This window comes from Neoarius graeffei, chromosome 8, assembly GCF_027579695.1.
Source record: "Neoarius graeffei isolate fNeoGra1 chromosome 8, fNeoGra1.pri, whole genome shotgun sequence".
In the NCBI taxonomy this organism is placed as follows: domain Eukaryota; kingdom Metazoa; phylum Chordata; class Actinopteri; order Siluriformes; family Ariidae; genus Neoarius; species Neoarius graeffei.
Window position 1 is genome coordinate 84,338,456 of NC_083576.1, and position 18,331 is coordinate 84,356,786.

At 42.6% G+C, this 18,331-nt stretch overlaps 1 protein-coding gene across 5 annotated transcripts in view; it reads right to left on the minus strand.

The window, feature by feature from the left end:
* Window positions 1-8,980: 8,980 nt before the first annotated feature.
* LOC132890962 (zinc finger protein 260-like) overlaps window positions 8,981-18,331 on the minus strand; it is a 77,200-nt gene continuing 67,849 nt past the window's right edge. For 4 of the 5 annotated variants that reach the window (XM_060928371.1, XM_060928370.1, XM_060928373.1 and 1 more), the window contains one exon: window positions 8,981-11,508. In XM_060928371.1, coding sequence (XP_060784354.1) covers window positions 9,656-11,508 — 1,853 coding nt within the window. In that variant the 3' untranslated portion in view covers window positions 8,981-9,655. The remainder of the gene's footprint in view (window positions 11,509-18,331) is intronic. The other variant, XM_060928374.1, reaches the window with a different exon arrangement.

The following is an 18,331-nucleotide window of genomic DNA, read 5'->3' on the forward strand; positions in this document are numbered from 1 at the left end:
ATTTACCAGCTTAAGGTCGGTCCATATGATGAAATACCGTGACCTCGGCCTTGAATACTGACCTCGGCCCAGAGGGCCTCGCTGAGTACTTTCAAGACCTCGGTCACGGTATTTCACGATACGGACCTCCTAGCTGGTAAATAACATATATATCCCAAACTTTGAATGTCCCACAGAGCACAATTAAATCCATGATAGCAAAATGGAAAAAATATGGCATGAGAGAAGAATATGGCACCTGACAAGAGAAGGCCGCTCACCAAAACTCACAGACCAGGCAAGGAGGGCATTAATCAGAGAAGCAGCAAGGACGCTAAAGACAACACTGAAGGAGCTGCAAAGATCCACAGCGGAGATGGGAGTATCTGTCCATAGGACCACTTTAAACCGTACACTCCACAGAGTGGGGCATTATAGAAGAGTGGCCAGAAAAAAAGCCATTGCATTAAGACAAAAATAAGAAAACACGTTTGGAGTTTGCCCAACAGCATGTGGCAGACTCCCTAAACACATGGAAGAAGATTCTCTTGTCAGATGGCACTAAAATTGAACTTTTTGGCTATCATGGGAAACACCATGTGTGGCGCAAACCCAACACTTCCCATCACCCTGAGAATCATACTGTGGGGATGTTTTTCATCTGCAGCGACAGAAAAGCTGGTCAGGATTGAAGGAAAAATGGATGGCACTAAATACAGGGCAATCCTGGAGAAAAACCTTTGAGTCAGCCAGAGGATTGAGACTAGGACAAGGTTCAAATTCCAACAGGACAATGACCTTAAACATGCTGCTAAAGCTACACTGGAGTGGTTTCAAGGGAAACATTTAAATGTTTTGGAATGGTCTAATCAAAGCCCAGACCTCAATCCAATTGAGAATCTGTAGCATAACTTGAAGACTGCTGTACACCAACATAACCCATCTAACTTGAAGGAGCTGGAGAAGTTTTGCCCTGAGGAATGGGAAAAAATCCCAGTGGCCAGATGTGTTAAGCTACTAGAGACATACCCCAAGAAACTTGCTGCTGTAATTGCAGCAAAATATGGCTCTACAAAGTATTGACTTTGGGGTTGAATACCTATACACAGTCCAGATTTCTTTTTTTTTTCATTGTAATTGTTTGTGTCACAAATTTTATACAAGCAAACAAATAAATAAAATAATTTGCACCTTTAAAGTGGGAGGCATATTGTGTAAATCAAATGGTGCCAACACCCCATAAGTACATTTGAATTCCAGCTTGGAACACAACAAAACAGTAAAAACACCAAGGGGGATGAATACTTTTGCAAGACACTGTTTTTACAGCATCCTTAGTAAATGCTTGGTCATGGTCACAGTTGAATTAAATTAGGCTACTTGTTTGTTCTGTATTTTGGGAAAGAGAACCAAGTGGCCAACTACTATGTTTGGAAATCGCAGGCAGGTACAAACAAAAATAATAAGAATTTGGGGAGAGAGGAAAAAAAAAAAAACACCAATTCACCACACCACTCATTTCCGTATTTGAGCATGCTGACACTTCTGCCATTTCTAGAGCTACACATTTTTCCAGTAAACCAGAATACACTCATGCCAGTCCACTGTCGGGCATCATGCACCCACACATGAACAAACTCATTCACACCTAGTGGCAATTCAAGCATAGCCTATTTGCCCATATCTGAAGGAAACCAGTGGACCCAGAGAAAATCTACACAGACACGGGGAGAACATGCAAATCTCAACAGAGACAATAACCTGAGCTCAGGATCAAATCCACATCCCTAGAGCTATGAGGCTATGAAAATGCACCACCAGTATTCCCCTAAACCTGTATACACATATTTGGACACCTGAACATTACACCCATAAATGCTTGTTGAACATGTCATTCCAGAGTCAGTCCTCTTTGAGAGGAGTGAACATGTAAAGAATCACATCAATGGAGCTTGAAACAAGTGTGATTCTGAAGCGAATGTTGGGGCAGCTATTTAAAATGTATGCACTTAAAGAAAAAACATTTAGTTATCCTCACTCCTAGCTATGATATTAAACTCTCTATAAATAAAAAAACCACGCAAGTTAATTTAGTCGTGATTTGGTGATTAAATTATCTGAAACAGAGGCTTCATCTCAAAATAAGCCACTATTGAACTTTCAGTGCACTAGATACTGTGTCAGGTAGAATAATCAGTGAGAGTGTTACTGAGCTCCTGATCTCATACAGAGGCAGTCTTTATTGTCAGGATCTTCCTCTTTAATTGAGAGAACTTCAGGTGGGTTCTCAAAGTTGTTTCCATGGTTGTAGATGTTGAACTCCAGTGTCTCTTCTTTCTTCACACAGATTCCTGACACTTCAGATGTCCCTCCATCTGAAATCTCGATTTTCACGTCTTCATACAGCTAAAGATCAAACAAGAATAACACTTATTCAGAAAAGACTTCAGATTTACTTTTTCATTAAGCTACGGTCACACTACAGCTCGCAATGCTTTGCAATGGGTTATCGATTAAAATGAGGCGTTTTGGTGGCGATGCTTGACAAGGTACAGGTGAGCTAAAAGTTGTGGTCACACAGCAAGCGAACACTTGACTGTCACAGCTTCACGCACTTGAGTCTGGTGCAGCTTGTGCGGCTATGCACTCTCACGGAGTGCGTTGTGCGCGATCATGGGACCCAGTCATTATGGGAAACACCTGATACTGATTTGAGTTCAAATCAGCATGCGCATATAAGGATGGTGTATTCACAGAGACTTTGCGAAGTATCATCATCATCATCACATTTGTTTCAAGCCATGATTATGACTCTGGTTAAATACTCTGCTTTGTGTTTTGCTTTTGATTTCATTTGTGTTTTGTTACTCTGGCCTTGCCTCACATTTTCTTTTTGTAAATATCACACCTGCTAATAAACATTCTTCCTACACTTAGATCTGCTAACGTCGCATACTTGACAAAATACTAAACAAAGCCTCTGGAAAAATAGTGTCATATGTGCGTGCAGATTGCGCTCAAATCAGCATCAGGTGTTTTCCATAATAACTGGATCCCAAGAGCGTGCACAACACGCTCCGAACAATACCCAAATGTAAATGCACTTTTTAAATCTCGGGGAAGATTAGGCTATGCCAAGCCGCTCTGCTGATGAATCTCCTGCGAGCATCGTGGACGTGGATTCAAGACAAATACATCTCAAGAGGCTCGAAGAAGGTTCCCCGAGCTTCAGGAAGTATTCCCAAACCCACCTGCAAGTATTCGCTACTTAGTTTGTCAGCGAAAACCTCGCCACCAAATTTTAATGCAGGCACTGGCATTTTTCACAACGCTGTTGGTCACTCACAAGACAGGGACACCAAAAAACAACTCACGAAACTCTGGCATTTGCCTTGCATCACACGATTGGTGGCGATGCTACCAATTTCTCATCGCCAAGTATTTGCAAACCCATCGCAAGCTGTAGTGTGAGAAGGGCCTTAGGTATTATTAGGTTTTGGGTGATTAGCAGGACAGCTTGGAGGCTGGCAGAGAAACAAGGCAGCAAAATACAAAGACTGGTCAAGCGTTAAAGTGCATATTCTGGACCAATTTCTTTTTTTTTTTATATGAAAGTATGTCCCTTTACACACTCATCCAGAAGGGTAATTTTGCACAAGGCCATCTGTCTACAGCAGGAAAAAAATAAAATAACAAAACGTGTCTGGAAAAATCCCAAGGGAGTCTGGAGCCATATTGATCCAGATTTGTGACGTCATGTGAGGATCCGCCAGCAGGCTGAGAGACAAACACAGGAACACCTAATTTAGAGTATAGTCTCTCTTATTTCTTACCCTGGCAACAGTCAACTTGTGAACTGCCGATTTTCTTGGTCTTTTTCTCGGCTCTGCTTGGTCCTCGGCTTCAAGAGCCTCAGTGGATGTGGCACTTCGCCTTCTGTCAGGGGAGACGAACACGGCTGGCTCCTTTGGTGACGCTGACACAAATAGAGACGGTGTTGCTTTGGGCATTCTAACAGACGGAACTGCGTCTTTTTTCAGATCAAGTTGCTTCTTGAAGCCCATTTCCCACTGCAAATAGTTCTCAAAGTCGTCGGGCTTTATGAAGCGAACCCCGCATATGATGCTGTGGTCTGTTGCATGTTGCCAGTTTTTCCGGGTGCCTCGCACAAAGCGCTCCCATTTCCCTCTCATTGTCCGGTCTTTTGGAAAAAGATGAGTACTAATCCCATCAAGCTTGGTGTTGCTACACTCTCCTATGATACATCTGTTAACCATTTTAATAATTACGCGAAAACATTGAAGAAATGTGCAGAAAACCACCAGGTCGTTTTCTCATAAATAAAGCAGCGCTGACATAGGATTCAGAAGGAGGCGTCCCGCACGTGACGTCACGAAAATCAAAGTTTGCCGGGAAATCCAAATGCCAAGTTTTTTCAGAGGCGGACCAATTCGCCTCAAATGGCTTGATTTCAACTGAATTTTTCTGGTATTGCGCAAGGTAAAAAAAATTGCAGAGAATGCAGAATGTTACAGATATTTGACCAAAGTTTAATATAAAATAGGAGAATTACATTGATCTTGCTCCTGAATTTACCCGTGATATGCACTTTAACCTCATTCTTGAGCTTTACCTGTGAGGGATCAGGAGCCTGAGAGGTCCTGGAGGAGCACTGTCTGTCTCCTGCTGAACTCATTATAACAGCTCTAAACAAAGATAATATCATTAACACCTTTGATATTTCCATAAAAATAAAAACTAGAGGATTATGTAAAGCTGCTCATGAAGCTTTAAAAATAATTCATGTTGAGGTTGATTGTTAAAAGGGTAAACAAAAACATAAAACTACAAAAAAAACTAAGTGAAGTAAATTTATACGAATTGTTTTTTATTTATCTTGATTAGTGCAAACTGCTCGTAAAAAGTGACTTTGAACAAGTTAAAATTATTTCAATACTTTAAACACAAAAATAAGCAGGTTATGCTCACTAAAACGCATCACAAAGGCCGAATTCCAAATCTCTCCTTACTGGATAAAGAGTGCACTACATAGGGAGCACACAGCATTCCATCATACTGAATGTAGTGCACTTGAACAATGGACACCCATTTGGGATTCGGCCTCACAGCTTTATTTTCGCTTACCTCAGGGTTTAAAGCGCAACGGACAATCAAACAAAGGCAAAACAATGCATTTGTATTTTTAATTGCATTAGATATAACCTACACAAGACATTTTATTCGAAATATTTTACATAATGATAACTGGCACTGTTATCTTAAGATGTTCCAGCAAGAAACATGCAACGGTTTTTCTTCTCCAATGTTTTCTGGCAGTTGGAGCAGCAGTTCTTAGGCGCTTTACCGCCACCATCTGGTCTGGAGGGGCAGAGTAAATAACTAAAATAAGCTCCCGGCCATATCTCGTGAGAGCCAACCTGAAAACCTCAGAATATGGAGGAAAGGCTCACCCGAATTCTCGCAAATTTTTATCTAGCTCATGAAAAAAAAAATCATAAAATAAAACTTTCATCCAAACCGGTCTTTTTCAATTGGGTCATGGGTGACTGGCTGGGCTTTCCTTTCACTTTATCGATCTGACAGCTTGGAACGTAGCCCAGGCCTGATCATACTGTTGCCACTATTATGTTATTTACCAGCTGGGAGGTCCGTATCGTGAAATACCGTGACCGAGGTCTTGAAAGTACTGAGCGAGGCCCTCTGGGCCGAGGTCAGTATTCAAGGCCGAGATCACGGTATTTCACCATACGGACCGACCTTAAGCTGGTAAATATATTTATTTTTTTTCTTGACCAAATTCTAACAGAAAACGAGAGCGCCCGAAAGGGAAACCCGAGACGAGTCGCTATTTTGAATCCTCATTCACGGCTGTAATGCAAATTGCTTCCTCCTCGGTATAGAGTGCTTCGAGGTCAGCGCGAACCCAGCGGTGGCTATATTGGAAGTCAAAGGTTGCTGTCAGTGCATTGTTGTTGTTCAGCGAAGCAAAAAGGGGTGACAATGCCGAATACGTGTGTCATTGTTGGCTGTAGTAGCCGGGGGGAAAAGGGTGGCAAAAGCTTCTACAGACTCCCTAAAGCCGTGACTAACCAGGGAATTGCAGCACAGGAGAAAAGCGAACGGAGGATACGACAGTGGCTGGCTGCCATTAACCGATCAAATTTAGGACAACTTGACTGTATCCGGATTTGTTCTGATCACTTTGTGACAGGTAGGTTAATATTGTCTTGAATTTCATAGTTACTAACCTAGACGCCGGTAGCATCCAGTATGCCGGCTGTTGTGTGACCGTCGTTCTTTCCCTCAGTCTCGTGGCCGCTTCAACATAAAACAACAGGGAAGTGACATGGGAGCAACATTCCCCAAGTCCAGCAATGCAGTTGCAATGTGCATGCAAAATAGCATGTCTCTTGTCAACTATTATCCAGGGGTGTAGACTAGGCTGGGATAGTCTCTGTGAATGTAACACTTTCCCTCTGATCACTTTTGTCTCTCCGTCTTCAGCAGTCAACACCGACACATCTACATTCCCAATGAAACGTACCTTCTCAGCATAACGCTCCCGTGCCTGCTTATCTAAACTATCACAGTAGTGCTCCATCACTTCAGATGTCTAAATTCTTAAAAAATCCAAGCTTCTAAGCCCTCTAACGCGGAAACGAATCGATGAATGTGTACTCTATGATGTGTACTCTATGAGCGCTCTGGAGCGAGTGACTTCCAAGATGGCCGCGCGGACCGCAGTGTTACTATTTTTAGCATCATCTCAGAACACTCTATACAAGTGCACTTCCATGGCAGGAAAAAAACCCCTACATTTTACTGACTATGTAATCCCCTGTTTATACAAAATTGAGTCAGTCATTCAGGATTCAGCCATGTTTTTGCTCAGTGTTAGCAGCAGTTAGAGGTTTTTAGCTTTCTCCTGAAATGTTTTCTTTTATTTCTTCTTCCTCAGGGTAGTAAAACTCGCTTTCGCTGTTAAGACTGTCATTGTTATCTATGCTGTAAAATTAATGCTATTCTCCTAAGAAATGCGAAAATAAACGTTGATAAAATTGCTACTATGTATGTTGTTGTTGTGAACGAGCGAGTCGCCACTAATTATGTGATTTATGAAGTTCATTGGTTGGACCAGCTCTTATGTAAAGGTTTCATACGAAAGGGGGTGAATACCTATGCACATTCCAGATTTGTTTTTTGATCTTAATTATTGTTTGTCACAATAAAAAAAAATTGCACATTTAATGTGGTAGGCATGTTGTGTAAATCAAGTGGTGGGAACCCCCCAAAATGCATTTTAATTCCAGCTTTTAATGTGACAAATCAGGACAAACACCAAGGGGGATGAATACTTTTGCAAGACACTATGTACTGTTCTTATGCTGATGTGTACATGAAAAGGACACACTCTAGACAAGAATGATATTACCCAAGGCTTAGATAATGTAAAACAGGAGCACTGACAAAATCATAACCTAAGGAACAGATACGTGTATATTACGAGTTAGCAAAATACAAACACTTACGCATTACAAGTGAACAAAGACTCTTACTGAAATCACAGTCAATTGATTTGATGTTACTGATTAAATCTTGTATAATAACCATGGAAAAATACAAGAGAAAATATATTAGTAGACGATGGGCAAAAAGACTTGAACTAAAAGGTTGGTTTTGTTTCTATTTACATGTGACTCGAGTTTACTGGCGAGTAAAATTTCTGGTTGCTCACTGGTTGTGTTCTAGTGTAATGCTGCTGGATCACACTGATATTAGTATTGCAGTTAATGCCTGACTTGTGTGATGAAGGCTTGTGTGATGACTACTGAAGTTCAAGCAAAACAGGGATCCCAGCAGTAATTGAAAAAAAATAGAGGAATGTAAGAAACTGTCAGCAGGGGTCAAGGAGGCTGCAAGCCCCTTGCGGGGGGGTACAGAGGGCGAAGCCCCCTGAAGCTGTTGAGATTTTAACATTTAAAGATGCTACAGAACACATTTTTTACATAGCTTTAACATAGAAAAGCAACAGAATTTAACAATGTGTATCTATTTGGTGCCATATTTTGTAATCAATGACATAAGTGGCAAAAAAAATTACGAAAATGTAGCTTTGAAGAATATACTTGCCTAAATATTCCACTGATTTTGTTATAACAATAGTATCCATAGTTCATCTCATTTGTTTATTTTTTGTTTCGAGTTAGTCAATCCGAGTCTAATATAAGCCACATTCATTTTTCAAAAATCATAAATATGAGCAGACATCAATGATTCAGTAATATTAGATATATAAATATGTACATCAAATATTGGAGATATTTGATTTAAACCTCTCTTTTTGAAAGGTTTCACTACAGAGGAATTTAATGCTCTTTTCTGGGGTGCATTCTGTGATCTTTCCTCCAGTGCTCTGAATTAAGTTCAACGCTGTGGCAGCGGGGGCGTGGTCAAGCATCGGTCTGTGACAGGAAGGCGGAGTCAGGGAAGGTAAGTGGCAGAATCACTACACCTGTCGTTAATTAATGTGTTTGTGTGTCTTCCCAGTGACCGCGCCCTAGTTAAGGAGAGAGAGCGAGAGCAGAGGGAACTCTCTCCACAACTAGACGACTGGTGTGTGTGCGTGTGTAGATATAAGCTGAAAAGCTGAATAAAAACGAGTTTTGTGAACTCAGTTCTGTCCTGCCGTCCTTCTGTGCTCCACCCACCTACACGAACTGTCACAGTGGTGCTGAAATCCGGAATCGAGCACAGAAGGATGGCAGGACAGAACTGAGTTCACAAAACTCGTTTTTATTCAGCTTATATCTACACTCTCGCGCACACATCAGTCGTCTAGTTGTGGAGAGAGCTCCCTCTGCTCTCGCTCTCTCTCCTTAAATAGGGCGCGGTCACTGGGAAGACACACAAACACATTAATTAACGACAGGTGTAGTGATTCTGCCACTTACCTTCCCTGACTCCGCCCTCCTGTCACAGACCGATGCTTGACCACGCCCCCGCTGCCACAAACGCATTTTAGAAACAAAAGCACGAACGGAGTTAAAACACGTTTTCTAGCAAATGGGCGCAGCCATATTGCTTTCTCATTCTATCGCGTACAGTCTCGCGGTATTTACATCAATTTAATTTCCGAGTGTTCCCGAATGATAACGAGAACAAACTAAGCCGACGAAAACATCGCTAAACAAGCAAACCAAATCAGAACGTATTCTGCTGGTCATTTTACTTAAACATATTTTTAACGGATATACAAGAGATTTAAAAAAAAACAAACACTTTGGCTAGAAAAATAGCGGAATTCCGCTAAATAGCAGACGTCTGAGATCCCTGGCAAAAAAATAAATAAATGCAATCAATGGTCTAATTTTAAACACTGCGAAAAGTTTACATATACTGCCTTCCACAAAAAGTCAAGATAAATATAAAATGAAATATACCTTTCAAAATATAGATTAATTCCAGGAAAAACAGTAATAAACAAACATAATTTGACAACTTGAAAACATGCAATGTCTGAGTTCATGCACTCGTGCGTCTTAAATGTAACTGAATAAATGTGTTGCCTCTCTTTAAGCAGTGATTCTACTTTTCTCTGGTGCGAATGCACAGGTAAATGCAAAGAAGACCCTATTGACAAACGCTTTCCACACTGTCAGGAGTGATGAGGCTTCTGTACTGTGTGAATGCGCTGGTGTTGTTGGAGATTCCACTTTTGAGTAAAACTCTTTCCACACTGTGAGCAGTGATATGGCTTCTCCCCTGTGTGAATGCGCTGGTGTTGTTGGAGATGAATCTGTTGGGTAAAACTCTTTCCACACTGTGAGCAGTGATATGGCTTCTCTCCCGTGTGAATGCGCTGGTGTAACTGAAGAGAACACTTGTGAGTAAAACTCTTTCCACATTGTGAGCAGTGATATGGCTTCTCTCCTGTGTGAATGCGCTGGTGTTGTTGGAGATGACTCTTTACAGTAAAACTCATTCCACACTGTGAGCAGTGATATGGCTTCTCTCCTGTGTGAATGCGCTGGTGTGACTGAAGAGTACACTTGTGAGTAAAACTCTTTCCACACTGTGAGCAGTGATATGGCTTCTCTCCTGTGTGAATGCGCTGGTGTTGTTGGAGATAATGCTTTTGAGTAAAACTCTTCCCACACTGTGAGCAGTGATATGGCTTCTCTCCTGTGTGAATGCGCTGGTGTTGTTGGAGATTACTCTTTACAGTAAAACTCATTCCACACTGTGAGCAGTGATATGGCTTCTCTCCTGTGTGAATGCGCTGGTGTGACTGAAGAGTACACTTGTGAGTAAAACTCTTTCCACATTGTGAGCAGTGATATGGCTTCTCTCCTGTGTGAATGCGCTGATGTTGTTGGAGATAATGCTTCTGAGTAAAACTCTTTCCACACTGTGAGCAATGATACGGCTTCTCTCCTGTGTGAATGCGCTGGTGTTGTTGGAGATAATGCTTTTGAGTAAAACTCTTTCCACATTGTGAGCAGTGATAAAGCTTCTCTCCTGTGTGAATGCGCTGGTGTTGTTGGAGATAATGCTTTTGAGTAAAACTCTTTCCACACTGTGAGCAGTGATATGGCTTCTCTCCTGTGTGAATGTGCTGGTGTTTTTGGAGATGAGTCTGTTGGGTAAAACTCTTTCCACACTGTGAGCAATGATACGGCTTCTCTCCTGTGTGAATGTGCTGGTGTTTTTGGAGATGAGTCTTTTGGGTAAAACTCTTTCCACACTGTGAGCAATGATACGGCTTCTCTCCTGTGTGAATGCGCTGATGATTTTGGAGATAATGCTTTTGAGTAAAACTCTTTCCACACTGTGAGCAATGATACGGCTTCTCTCCTGTGTGAATGCGCTGGTGACGCTGAAGATCACCCTGTAGAATAAAACTCTTTCCACACTGTGAGCAGTGATATGGCTTCTCCCCTGTGTGAATGCGCTGGTGTTGTTGGAGATGACTCTGATGAGTAAAACTCTTTCCACACTGGGAGCAGTGATATGGCCTCTCTCCTGTGTGAATGCGCTGGTGTTGTTGGAGATTACTATAATTAGTAAACCTCTTTCCACACTGTGAGCAGTGATATGGCCTCTCTCCTGTGTGAATGCGCTGGTGACGCTGAAGATAAATCTGTAGAATAAAACTCTTTCCACACTGTGAGCAGTGATATGGCTTCTGACCTCTGTGAATGCGCTGGTGTTGTTGCAGATTACGCTGATGAGTAAAATTTTTTCCACACTGGGAGCATTGATATGGCTCCTCTCCTGGGTGAACTTGTTCATGTTGTTGAGCACTCCGATGACCAAAATTTGTTCCATGTCCTGAGCAATGGTAAATTTCCTTTTGGTCATCATTGTTAGAAGTGTCAGAACTGAGAGTATCAGATGACGTTGGCTGACTACTGAAGCCTTTGGAGGGGATCTGAAGACCGTGTTTAACATCTCCCAATTCGTATGGCTTCAAATACTCTTCATAGTAGCATCTCTGGATGTGTTTGTCTAGGTAAATGTGGGGTGATTAGGAAATGTTGTTTCATGTTGTGCAGGAAAAGAACTGCAACAGAGAGTTGTTTACTTCTGGACAAGTGAAAGAACAAAAATTTCAAAAAGTGAACATGATTAGAACAATTAGATTATAAAACGTAATATTATCCCAACGTAAAGGAATGGTAACGTAAACGTAAAGGTTAAATAAAACCAATCAAAATTCTACAAGAATGAAGATTTACTAATCTGTAATTCAAATAACCAGCAACAAAGAATAAAGGGACCTGGGAATGGATTTCTTTGTCTACAATTTCACAAGGCTCAGGGTCACCAGCAGGGACTACAGACGGCTGTTGGTGATTTCTAGGATGAACATATCTACTTAAGTGACACTCCACTTGATGCAAATCACACAGTTCATCAAACAGTTACCACTTCTCTGAAGTTAACTCCTGCCATGAAAACAAGTCAGCCACCAGATGGTTTAGCACAGCGAAGTAAACAGCACAGAACAAAGTAAAGTGGGACAGGTCAGTATGTGCCATACCAGATTAGAGAAGCTCACAGATCCTGTATCTTACATCATCAGAATAATGCAGTTCTGCAGTCCTCAAAGGAACTATTTCAATGTCAAATAATCCTCAACAGCAGCTTTAGCCAGCTTCTGAGGTGCTGAGACCAAACAAAAAACACAACATTTAAGAGCTAAGCTAAAGGAGCCTCTATTGAGGAATACTGGTAGATTCAATAAGGTGCTGGAACAGCCCAATGGGTTTGAGTGGCCAAAAAGTTTGTTTTTACATACTGATTTATGTACAGACTATATCGTTTAGTTTAATTTGCTTATTAATTTAAATTATACCCCAATTTAATAAAATTCAATTCTGTGAAATTTTGTGAAACTGTCAATTCATATTAATAGAATTTATTAAAGAAGTAAGCCAACATAAATACATAAATTAAGATGGATAAGACCAGTCATTTAGTTAAGAGAGAAATGCAAGTGTATAAAAAAGGGACACACTGCAATTGTTCAGATGGTGTACCAGCCAGTTTTATTTGTACCAAGTGAACAATAATGGCCCTTTTCCACTACCCTTTTTCAGCTCACTTCAGCTCGCTTCAGCTCACTTCAGCCCAACACGGCTCGCGTTTCGACTACCAAAAACCAGCACGACTCAGCTCGTTTCAGCCCTGCTTAGCCCCTAAAACTCGCACCGTTTTGGAGTGGGGCTGAAGCGAGCCAAACCGTGCCGACTGAGGCTGGGGGCGTGAGCAGACACTCCCCTGTGCACTGATTGGTGAGGAGGAGTGTCCTCACATGCCCACACAAGCCCCGCGAGCGCGCTGGGATCTGTAAACACCGCAAACCCGGAAGAATAATAATTATGAATTACGAGAATTTCTGAAGCCTTATGCGCCTCGCCTCATCTATACGCTCTTGCCAGTATCTGTTGGCGTTGTCGGTGACAACAAGCCACAGCACCAAGACCAGCAACACTAACGACTCCATGTCCTCCATGTTTATTGTTTACTATCCGGGTCGTGAGACTACCGCTTAAAAGCTCACTGAATCAGTGACATACAGAGCATCGTGGACGAGTTCGCGGAGCGCAAGGCTCGTCGTATGCCCTTCAAATAATGCGCGCAGTAGGCTATTGATGTTTTATTATGAGCCATGTACAGTATGTCGCCTAATGTTTTTTTGTTTCTGAGTTACATGTTCGTTTGAAGGACTTAATGTACAAAATAACATAGTTGCACCCCGGAGTGTTGAAATTGGTAAACACAGTGCATTCAGTGAGGTTTGCACCGCCCTCCTTTTATTTCTGACTCTTCCTGTCACTGTTGCAACCTCTGAGCGCTCATTCGTATGCCCTTCAAATAATGTGCGCAGTAGGCTATTGATGTTTTATTATGAGCCATGTACAGTATCCTAATGTTTTTTGTTTCTGAGTTACATGTTCGTTTGAAGGACTTGATGTACTAAATAACATAGTTGCACCCGGTAGTGTTGAAATTGGTAAACACCGCAGTTGCGGACATTTTGTAGCCTAAAATGATGTTATGATAAGCTTTAATAAAGGGCCCGGTCATTTGCCCCCGGCCCGGCTCTGACTTGTTCCGCCACTGTCACTGATGTCACTGTTTGCGCTGCTTAACGACATCACGTGACGTCCACCCACTTTCGCTAACTCCACCCAATGTGTCCACCCACTTCCAGCCAGCACGGTTCAGCGCGGTTGTAGTCGAAATGCAACTCCAACAGCCCCGCTCAGCCCGACTCAGCTCGACTCGGCACGGCACGGCTCAGCCGCGTTTGTAGTGGAAAAGCGGCATAAGTGACTGATCTGGACTGGCTCAAGCTGCAATGTGCCATATATTCCCTAGTGTGCTGCATACCAGCATCAACATAGCATTGGGGCTGGCACATTGCTATGGACCCTTTTCACGTGACGTCACGACAAACGCGGCCGCCATTTTGGACATGTACTACCAGTAGTTTACCACAGCCAGCATTGAGGAACGGCAGCAAAGAAAGTGTTTATTTTCAGCAAGACTTCCATCATGCCACTATATTGTTGTGCACCTGGATGTAGTAACCATCAACAAACAAGGCAAGGTTTATCATTTTATCGGATCCCAGTAGATGCTGACCGACGGAGAAGATGGATAGCGGCATACCAACGCTTGTGTAGTGACCACTTTGTTGGAGGTAAGACGAATAAAATTAGCCAGAAAAGGCATTACATTGCTGTTAACATTCTGTGGCGGTGAGTGTGTAACCAAATAGGTTAAAATAACCCATTGTAACCTCTTTGTTCTTCTGTAGTAGCTATTAGCTAACGACATTAGCTAGCGTGGTGTTCCTTTGCTGTTGGTAGACTGTAGGACAGATCAGAGGCAGTGTCCTACAAACAGCGCTTAATTTGAGGGGGAGCAAGCCGGAGCGCGCTCCGGAACCTCGGGCGTTGGCTCCGGCAGCTATTTACACTGGATCCGGTGATCCGACACCTCTTTTGACTATGTAACAAAAAAAACAAAAACAAATAATTAAATAAAAAAATGCAAGTTTATTTAGTGTTAATGTCTGATTTTGATATCTGTCTTGTTGGTGATTTCTCTCATGAAACGACATCCACAAAATATCTGCAGATGAACTTAATTTGCCCGTGTTATTACAAAACATGCCCAGAAGCGCAGCGCCGCGCCCCCTCCCCCCATCTTTTTTTCCGCACCGGAGCCACTCATCCTCTGCACTCCGGGACCTCACACTTTACAAATTAAGCACTGCCTACAAATAAGTGTTCAAAACAAGAGGAACAGGTATTTGTCTCTTAAATCCAGGCCGTTCCCTGTAATCTGTAACAACGGTTGGAGAAAGTAATGGCAAATAGTGAGTGCACAAACCATAGAAGGTAAACTGTACACAGCGCCAGGGCAGTGTGATGGTATGTCTACTTTTAGATTGTGTTAGCTTATCAATGAACACACTCGTCACTCGACGAGTTTCATGTCTTTACGACGGATACTTAAATGTGTGTTAGGTATTATTGTTGCAGTCTAAGCAGTCATTGTAGCAGCTAGATGAGCGAGAACCGAAAGGGTCTGTGCCATAAACCGTTATTTCTGTACGGCGTTGCTAATGTGTCGTTACTGTTGTTATTTCTCCCTCTGCTCGCCCTGTAAATGCCCTACTTCGCTGGATAGCGAAGGTGTTTTCTGCATCTCGCTCCTTTTTCTTGTATGTTCTCCGTTTGTCGCCTTCCTCGCATTCAAACCAATTCGAGCCGAAGTCCGCTACATGTCCAAAATGGTGGTAGCGTTTACGAAGGTCACATGACTGAAAAGGGTCTATAGGAGACATTTCAGGCTGAGAGTTCACAAAAAAATAATTAATGAGCCCGAACGTAACCAGACTGTCAAAGAGCAAAAACCTGTCCTTCATCTTATCCACTAAGGTTTCTTGATCCCATCCACAACTCATTTTAAGAAAACAGTGCATTTCTTTTTTGTAAATAATTTTTCATTCCTTTTTCACCTGATGCTACACTTCTTTTTCAAACAATATTTTTGTTGAAAGACAGGACACAATTTTTTTCATAGTCCTCATCATGAAGTGACATGAAACGTTCGTACAATCTACAATATTTTGACATAACCAGCTTTGAGTTTATTCAGGGTCAACTGGAATTTGTCACTGATCTTTTCAAGATGGGGCCAGTGTGTGTGGCCTGCCGTCTGTCTCTGCCAGTGTTGTGCGTGTTTGTGCTGTATCTGTCACTTGTCAGTCTAAATGTCTACTCGCTACTGGTGTATGATCATCAAACACTGTTGGATATTCAAGTTTCTGCCAAAGATTTGGTGGGGTTTGATCATAGTGGACAAAAGTCTTTGCCCCCTTTCCTATCGGGGATTCCAGGTCACCTCTGCCGCGCCCCGGCTCCATCCCTCCGGCGTAAACGCCACCGGGGTAAACGCAGCGGTCGACTGGTGAGGTTAAACGCCTGTTTGTCGCGCACTTCCAAGGTTTCTTGGATTAAGTATGGAGCGGTGCCTCGCCTCGTTTTTTCTCGACACTCGCTGGACCTTGTCGACGCCTGGCTGGTACCTGTCGTTGGCCCGGATGAGATGCTCCCGCCCCGTGGCCCCTGCTCTCCTCGGCCTCGCTGGCGCGGGGTGAATTTGTGCAATCTACGGCCTGTGTGTCGGGCCCCCCGGACGGTTACTACCGTGGATCCGCCGAGTCCTGCCAAGTTTGGGCTCGTCAATGCTAGGTCGCTAGCGAACAAAACTTTCATCCTGAAGGATTTCTTTACTTCCCGAGGACTGGATTTTCTCTGTGTGACTGAGACGTGGCTAGCTGTTGGTGAGTCCAGTGCCCTCACAGAACTTTTATCTGGGGATTGCTGCTATTTTAACTCCCCACGGACCTCGGGCCGAGGAGGAATAATAGTGACTATTTATAAAAGTCATTATAAATGTAAGCAACTGTCTCTGTCATCCTCTTTTACCAGCTTTGAGATGAGTTTATTTGAACTGGCTCACCCTCACACAGTGTTGTGTGTTGTGGTTTACAGACCTCCTAAATACAATAAGGACTTCATAAGTGACTTTTCTGATTTCCTGGCTGAAATTATGCCCGAGTATGACAGTGTCCTTATTGTTGGGGATTTTAATGTTCATGTGTGTTGTCCTGATAAGCCAATGGTGAAGGACTTTCTTAACCTCACTGACTCTTTTAATCTAGTACAGTCTGTTTCTGGTCCCACACAAGAACGTGGACACACACTCGATCTTGTTTTATCATATGGCTTGCCTGTTTTTAATTTTGAGATCTGTGACGCAGCGTTTTCGGACCATATGCCTGTACTGTTTGATGTTGCTGTTGCCGGTAACAGTTAAACCTCGCGCTGTTGCTGCCCAGTGCTGTCGCGTCATTAACCCTTCCACTGCTGGTCAGTTCTCGGCTGTTTTTAATCAGAGCTGTGTCGTTCCTGAATCAATGTGTCACGACACGGACGAGCTTAGTTCATGGTTTCACTCCTCCTGCCAAATTGTTTTAGACACTGTGGCTCCATTAAAAATCAGGCAGCCTAAAACTAAATGTGAACCCTGGCTAAATGACACTACTCGTGCTGTCAGACGCCAGTGCCGTAGAGCTGAGCACAAGTGGAAGAGAGACAAACTGCAAGTGTCTTTTCAAATGTTAAGAGAGTGCTGGCGTAACTATCAGATAACTGTGAAAGCTGCTAAAACTAAACATTTCTCTGATATTATTCTGTCAAACTGTCATAAGCCTTGTGTTCTGTTTAAGACTATCGACTCAGTTCTTAAATGCGCCGCAGACCGTTGGTATTGAGGCTTCGCCTGCTGTTTGTGAAGACTTTCTTCACTTTATTGACAAGGTTGCTGGCACTAGGGCTCTAATTTCACCTTCTGCATATGACCCTTCAGTCTCTGTCCCCTGCTCAGCTGTCTTTGATAGGTTCAAGTCTGTGACTCTGTCTGATTTACAGGACACTGTTGGTCATTTAAAGCCCTCAGGCTCTCCTAACGATGCTGTCCCCTCTTGATTATTTAAAGAGGTTTTTCCTACTGTGGGTCCATCCGTGCTTGCAGTTATTAACAGCAGTTTGTCCTCAGGTGTAGTCCCTAAAAACTTTAAACATGCAGTAGTGCAACCTTTAATAAAAAAAGTAAGCTTAGATTCTGGAGTTTTGGCTAATTATAGGCCTATTTCCAAACTGCCCTTCCTTTCAAAACTCCTCGAAAAGACAGTCTACAATCAATTAATGTCCTTTCTGGAGGGGCACAATATTCTTGAGGTTTTCCAATCTGGTTTTAAATCACTGCACAGCACAGAATCGGCTCTTTTATGAGTTTTTAACGATATTCTTTTAACTTGTGATTCTGGTGAATGTGCTGTTCTTGTACTTTTAGACCTAACTGCTGCATTTGACACTGTAGACCATGACATTTTAATTTCACGTTTGGAGCAGTGGGTGGGCATCAGTGGCATAGCACTGGAGTGGTTCAGGTCGTACTTGGCAGATCGAACTTTCTGTGTGAGACCTGGTGACTCTGTATCCTCCTCTGCTCCACTGTCATGTGGTGTCCCGCAGGGCTCAGTCATAGGCCTGCTTCTCTTTTCTTTGTACCTGCTCCCGCTTGGTTCTGTATTTAGGAAGCATGGTATTTCATTTCATTGTTATGCAGATGACACTCAGGTCTATATGCCTCTTAAAAAGAATCAAGCATTCTCTGTAAGACCCTTACTTGAATGTCTTGATGACAAAGGCCTAGATGGCTCTAAATTTTTTACATTTTAACG